The sequence below is a fragment of the Cryptomeria japonica genome, chromosome 8, assembly GCF_030272615.1.
Source record: "Cryptomeria japonica chromosome 8, Sugi_1.0, whole genome shotgun sequence".
Classification (NCBI taxonomy): domain Eukaryota; kingdom Viridiplantae; phylum Streptophyta; class Pinopsida; order Cupressales; family Cupressaceae; genus Cryptomeria; species Cryptomeria japonica.
This window is the reverse complement of record NC_081412.1, coordinates 530,504,775-530,512,322: the sequence shown is the minus strand read 5'-3', so window position 1 is coordinate 530,512,322 and position 7,548 is coordinate 530,504,775. Positions and strand designations below refer to the sequence as shown.

The 7,548-nt window shown below is 36.4% G+C and overlaps 1 protein-coding gene across 1 annotated transcript in view; it reads left to right on the top strand.

Moving 5' to 3' along the window:
* Positions 1–1,019: 1,019 nt before the first annotated feature.
* The window catches only part of LOC131857774 (uncharacterized), a 95,680-nt gene continuing 89,151 nt past the window's right edge, over positions 1,020–7,548 (top strand). The window contains exon 1 of the mRNA XM_059210489.1: positions 1,020–1,094. Coding sequence (XP_059066472.1) covers positions 1,020–1,094 — 75 coding nt within the window. The remainder of the gene's footprint in view (positions 1,095–7,548) is intronic.

The following is a 7,548-nucleotide window of genomic DNA, read 5'->3' as shown; positions in this document are numbered from 1 at the left end:
AATTCTTATCACCGGTTAGATACTGATTCACCCCCCCCTCTCAGTATTTGTGGGAATCCTAACAGTGAGCAAAGGTGAAGGTTGAGAGAATGGGGGAAGGAGAAGACAAGTGTCACTCATCTCACCTTGACTGGGTTGCTGACTGAGGGAATCTAGGGATGGTTGGAGGAAATTTAGACATGATAGGACAAGTGGACTCAAGTCCTTCCTAAGATGTAGGGGGGTGTTGGAGATAATATAGTAAATAGTTATGAAATATGTGTACGTACACAATTTTCATTAAGTTTGGAAGTTGGAGATAAATGACGAATTAATATTTAAGAAATATTAATTTCTTTAGCCACATGTTGGATTAGTTGGCAAAGGGAAGATGAAGTGGAGATGGAAGGTGAGTTGGAAAAGGGATTTAAATAATTTAGAAATTATTTAATATTTGAGACTATAGGATAGGAGAATAACTATTAAATATTAGATATTTAATTGTTTGGAGAAGATAATTAAATATTAGATATTTAATTAATTAGAGGAATAGGATAGATGAATTAATTAATAGAAAGACACGAAAAATAAATTAAATAAATTAATCTTTTCAAATTAACTATTTAATAGAAGAAAAATCATTAAATAAATATAAAATATTTATTTAATTGCTCATAGCCATTTTTATGTGTATACATTTTGCCCCTCTTTGAAATGATGTCGAGACAACATTGTTTCAAAGATTAAATCAAGTCTTGATAATGCGTTTGATGGAGATTGACAATCTCGATTGTGTGCCCCCTTAGGAGATTAATCGTGAAATTGTTAAAAACTTTGGTTTGAACGATTGATCTCATGATAATTGATAAAAAGAGTTCCGTCAATTAAATTCATTTGTAAAAAAAAATAAATTAAATTGCCCCATTGAATAGCATTAATTACTCTTCAAATAGTAAATATAAAATTAACCAAGGTTAATTTTAATTTCATTGTTATCCTTGTCAGCTTTGTGAAGAAAATTTTCTTGGTGAGGTGGCGAAATGGTGATTCCTGTGGAGAACCATTGTTTTGAGCGTGTCCGACGATATCAACGACCTCCCGAGTATGGATATTCGGTATGTATCTTATCCCAAGCTTTGTTTGCAACTTTTTGTTTGACTTTGCATGGTTTTAGGTGCGTTTTTGAATTTTTTTAAATTTTTTGCGATTTTTGGCATTTAGGTTAGTGCATTTGCATTGTGTTTTAGCGCATATGAAATTAGGTTTAGCGCATTTGCATAGATTAGTGCAAATGATCTTTTTGTTAGCGCATATGCATAGGATAGCGCAAATGTTTCGTTTGTTAGTGCTTTTGCAGCCAAAGTTAGCACTTTTGCTTTGTTTTGCGCATATGTTCATAGGTTTAGCACGTTTGCACAAAAAGTTAGCCCATATGCTTGAGTTTAGCGCACTTGCATTTAGAGTTAGCGCTTTTGCTCAATAGGATAGCGCTAATGCTCAAAATTGATGTTTTTGATAAATGCAAAAGCTAAAAATCACTTTGATGATTAGATTTAACGTGTTTGATGTGCATGTATGATGAATAGGGACTCGATTGATTACTTGATATTGTTGGATAGATAAATTAATTGCTTGATTGCTTGATTTCTAGGTTTTTAAAATGATTTGATAGCTTAAGTTGCTTCAATTTAATGTGATAGATTTGATAGCATAGATTGCTTCAGTTTGTTTTGATAGATTTGATAGTTGATTGCTTCAGTTTGATTTGATAGATTTGATAGTTGATTGATTGAATTCTCTTGATAAATAGGAGAAACTTGATGTTCTCCAGTGTCAGGAGAAATTACCAGAAGCACGACATTTAGTGCCAGAGCTGACACAGGCAGAGGTTAGACATATAGATGCCTGTGGTTTACACCATTTGTTGTATATGCTTGAGATTACACATAATAGAGGATTGTTGACAACGTTAGCCAAGAGATGACACAGTGAGCATAACACTTTCCACTTGCCCACAAGTGAGATTAGTGTGACGCTCGAGGATGTGTATAGGATTCTGCACATCCCAGTGACTGGCGAGTTAGTGTAGTATGATTTTTAGGATCGTGTTGGGACAAAGGCTTGCAGAACCATGTTTGCTGATGATAGCATTGGTAGAGGAGAGATCCGATGGGAGGATATGGTGATGTATTACGAGACTCTCCCTGTGATTCTTGCTGGTTTGATTGGAGGATTTATTTGTCCTGATAGGCGATCGTGAGGTTTTTCTGTTGGATGAGGTGAGATTCTCCTGAGTATGATGCAGCATCGTACTCGATATGCTTGGGGTGTTTGTATGCTCACACATTTATATCATGATCTTCACCAGGTGGTGTATGATGAGAGTGCTAGTTTGTCTATAGGATGCACTTTATTGCAGATCTGGTGCTAGGAGCACATTGTTGTTACTCGGCCTATCCATCATAGAGTTCGTAGAGAGACAACCATATGAATATTTTTATACAGGTATCCTTACTCAACATAAGCTGGGTAAGGTGGAGTATTGGCGTTGGGTGCTTGATTCATTGGATAACATTACTTGGAGACCATATGTTGATTGTGAGCCATGGATGGATGATGCACAGACCTTACCATTTATCATGCAGAGTAGATATCTCATTGGTCGGACTCCTTACATTGTTGAGCAATAGTTGATTAGTTGCATTCTGAGACAGTTTGGGATGATCCAGCCAATGCCTACTGGTGTGATGATATATGTTCGGAGGTACAGAGATAGGCGAGATTGGGGACCTTCTTTGTCATTTGAGATTGCTCGTGCAGAGTTTCTTGCTACTCTGAGAGTGGCTTATGATATGAGATTGCACATTCTTGATCCTGGGGTTACTGCAGATTATGCTTAGTATATATTAGCTCATCCATTTCCTCGTAGTACTGATCTAGCAGATCCTCCTCCCAGCTCAAGAGATGAGGATAATGATTCAGATGATCCAGTTTTTAGGAGATGGAGACAAAGAAGAGAGCTCAGAGCTGCTCAGGAGGCTGGGGGAGATGGAGATGAGGGTGGGGATGGAGGTGGTGCTGGTAGGAGACTTGGACGGAGGGGAGGTCGACTGAGAGTCCATGGAGGACCGTTTGGACCGATTAGCAGGATTGGGAGACCACGTCCTATGGGTGGGAGGGATGTTGGACAGATTGGGAGGGAGCATGGCAGGTTAGGCATGAGATCACCGAGAGGATTACCATTGACAAGAGGAGGCAAGATGACTGGACTGGATGGGGGTTGCGGGAGAGGCATTGATTTTGAACAGATTTAGCCAGACCCTAGGGTTATTGCAGTGCATGGTGGAGATGATGAGGATCCTAAGGATCATGTTCCTCTCATCAGACAATGAGTTTGGAGAGTTACTTGGACTAAGATTCCAGCAATTGGACAGGTTGGTGGTGAGGAGGGGATTGGGATTCATGCACCAGAACAAGATTTGCCAGAGCAGGATGCACCAGTGCATGATATGCCAGAGCAGGATGCACCAGAGCAGGAGACCATTGACAGTCTTAGAGAACAGATTGATCAACTTCGAGCACATGTGCAGACTCTTATTGCTAAGAGGGATAGAGCTGTTAGGAGACAACAGGATACTCATGGCCTTCTTGATCATATTCAACAGGTTGGATCAGGTACTCTCTTAGCTGACACTATTAGAGCATTAGTTCATGCATGGAAGGAGACTTCCAATTGGTGACGACGATATGAAGAGGCAGTTGCAGAGAGCTAGAGAGCAGGTAGTTATCATACCATCGTGTTGATGGATACTAGCAGTGGTGGGGTCATGGGACCTCCTCAGAGGAGTAGTGAGCATGGGAGACAAACATCTGGAGGATCTTATCACCCATAGCCACAAAGATGGACAGAGTCAGGTGGTAGTGGTACAGGACAGTCGTGACTTGATTTGGAGCATTTGTATTGTTTATTTGATATCATTGTATACTTGGACTTTTATTGTTTTATGGTGATCTATATGTAGACATGGACTCTATATGATGATGATCTTTATTATGCATGTTACTCTATTTGATGATGATGCTTTATATGGATGATGATATTTATGCATGTTTCTCTATTTGATGATGATGCTTTATATGGATGATGCAATGATAAATGCTTTTGTTGATTTTCAATTTTGATGATTCTTGGATACAAATGAAAATGATTACTAAGTTAACTGATATGTAAATGATGCAAAATGCAATGATTGATATTGAAATGCAAATGAATGATTGATTTGAAATGTTTTTTGATTTATGTTGGTGTAACTGCAAATGATCTACATGAAGTGTTTTTGATTTTATATGTAAAACTTATAATGATTATGAATCTAAGTGCAAAGATGTAACTAAATGATCTTTAATGAACTTTTAATGATAATGCAAAATACTAATGATGACATACTACATGATTAATGAAATGCACTTAATTTGAATGCAAACTAATGCAATGATTAAAATAAAAAATGGATAATGATTCTAAAGATGAATGCACCTATAATGATCAAATGCAAATTGTTTTTGTTTGTCCAAGTATACTCAATCTTTATTTATGACTGTTGATCTGTTAATGAAATGATATTCTTATAATACAATTGACAAATGAATGCTTATAATGTAGACGAATAATGAGCTAACTAAAAATTGTACTACCATTCTTCATATGTTATCTTTGCAATAGTGCTTTGATTTCATCATTGAGCTTTAAAATGTTGTAAGAAAATACAAGCAACTTGACATAATGATTCAAGATGACCTGAGTATTCCTTACATGGATTTTGATATAGCAAGTTAATACAAGCAACTTGATATAACAGATCAAGTTGACCTGAGTATTGCTTGCTGAACAGACAAGGATTATCTCCTTTCATGCATGACTTGGAACGTCCTCCTTGATCTTTTGCCGATCATATCCTGAGACAAGTACATACTTTAGTAAGAGATAAACCACAAACAACAATCAAAGAAAATAATCATGTCCCATCATAGCTTCTCTAGTCATGGACATCTTTGAGTTGCATAGAGTACATGATTAGCAATAAAATCAAGATATAAACACCGAATCTTGTATGTCATTCACATGTTCTTATGGTCATTAACTGATATAATCATCTTGATGAATGATAATCCTTTATTACTTCCTAATCGATTCTTTGGTTTTTGAGTTTTATGATTCAGTTGTTGATGAAACACCTTGATTGATTTGTTGCTTTGTTGCTCGTTATCTATTTCAAAATCCTAGGTGTTTTTGGTTTTTCTAAGTTTTTTGAATGTTTTGGGATTTTCAAAGATTCAAAAGATCACCTTAGCAAAAAGGAATTAGGATTTTGCCCCCAGTGGAAACAAAAATTATTATGAATGTATGAATTGATCAAGATCCAAACCATGGTGGGATAAAAGTATAGATTGATTGCTTCTGATAAAATCTAAGATAGTGACTACGATAAGTATGTCAAAGATTGATAACTGTTGGTAAGCCACATATTTCTTTCTAAATGATTCAGAGCAATGGATGCGAAAGATGGAATAGATAAGCTAAGATAGATGGAAGCGATAGATGCGGTAGGATGGAGTAGATAGGTGCACAAAGTGATCTCATAGATGGAGGAACTTACTTCTTAGATAGCGCCCGTTTATCAGGTTTTTACCATCTAAATTTATTGCATTTTTTTTTTATATGCTTTTTATTGATTTTTTCAGGACTTAATATGCTTTTTGTTTATTTTTTTCAGGACTTTATATCTCAAGCATAGAATTTCTTGAGATGGATAGCATTGATAGGTTCATCAAACCAATCACCTTCAGGGGTAGATAACTTGTATGCTCCTGATCCATATGTTGCCACTATGACAAAAGGTCCTAGCCAATTTGGTTCAAATTTTCCCTTTTTTTCCTGATCTTGCTGATTTCTTGGATTCTCCCTTAGAACTATATCTCCAATCTGAAAAAATTCACGGCTTGACTCTGTTGTTATAGCTTCTTTCCATTCTTTGTTGGTATACTTTCAAATGTTATGTTGCATTTTGGCGACATTCTTGAATCAGTTCTAGCTCCTGGAGTTGAGAGACTCGTTGTTCTTCTTCTGGTATAAGACCTTGCAAGGATACATGTAGAGAAGGTATCTCTACTTCTATAGGTAAAATGACTTCTGATCCATAGACCAAACAATATGGAGTTGCCCTTGTTGGAGTGCAGACGCTAGTTCGGTATGCCCAAAGAGCAGGATTTAGCTGAATATGCCAATCCTTTCCAGCTTCATTGACTGTTTTCTTCAAGATTTTCAAGATAGTTTTGTTTGATGCCTCAACTTGACCATTTCCCTATGGATAATATGGAGTAGAAAACCTATGTTGGATATGAAATTGTTCACATAGCTCCTTCACATCTTGATTTTTGAATGGTCTTCCATTATCAGTGATAATGGTCATAGGAACTCCATAGCGATAGATTATATAATTCAAAATAAATGATGATTTTTGTTTTCCTGTCACTGTTGTTAAAGGCACTACTTCAATCCACTTAGTAAAATATTCAGTAGCAATCAAAATAAACTTATGTCCATTAGAAGATGAGGGATTGATCTTTCCTACCAAATCAAGGCCCCATTGTGAAAATGGCCACAAACCTGTCATAGGATATAACTCTTGTGCTGGTGCATGAATGAGATTTCCATGGATTTGACATTGCTTACATTTTCTAGCATATGTGAATGAATCTCTTTCCATAGTAGGCCAAAAGTAACCCATACGAAGAAGTTTCTTAGCCAATGTTAAACCACTTGAGTGTGTCCCACAAATACCTGCATGAACTTCGTCAAGAACTTTTTCAGATTCTTCTTTTTCAAGACATCTTAATAAAGTACCATCTAGACCACGCCTATATAGGGTATTAGAAATTATAGTATAGCAAGAGGACTGGCGAATAAAACTCCTTCTTTGATTGCGAGATAAGTCAAGAGGAAGGATATGTTCTTTTAAATACTGATAAGTTTGACCATGTGATGATTGACTAGTTCCTGATATATGCAAAATTTGATAGGTATACTGGACTTGAATGGTAGGGGTTAAGATATCTTCCATGAGAATTTCGTAACGCTGTTGATTCTCCTTATTTTGCAAGAGAGATGGTATTATAGCCATTGCATCTGCTGCTTTATTCTCATTTCTTGGAATCTGGGTGAATGCTATTTCTTTAAAGTGTTCTTTAAATTTCTCTACCAGCTGTTTGTATGGCATAAGCTTATCATCCTTTGTTTGATATTCATCATTTATTTGGTTGATGATAAGTTGTGAATCACCATACACATGTAATTCTTGGACATTCCATTCAATGGCCATTTTAAGCTCTATAGCCAATGCTTCATACTCTGCAGTATTATTGGTGCATGGAAATCACAGTCTATATGATTTCAGAATTGTGTGTCCTTGAGGTGTGATGAAAAAGATTCGTGCGCCTGATCCATATTGTGTATAAGAACCATCAAATTACAATTCCCAAAAGTTTGTACTTACTGTCAAGATATCTTCA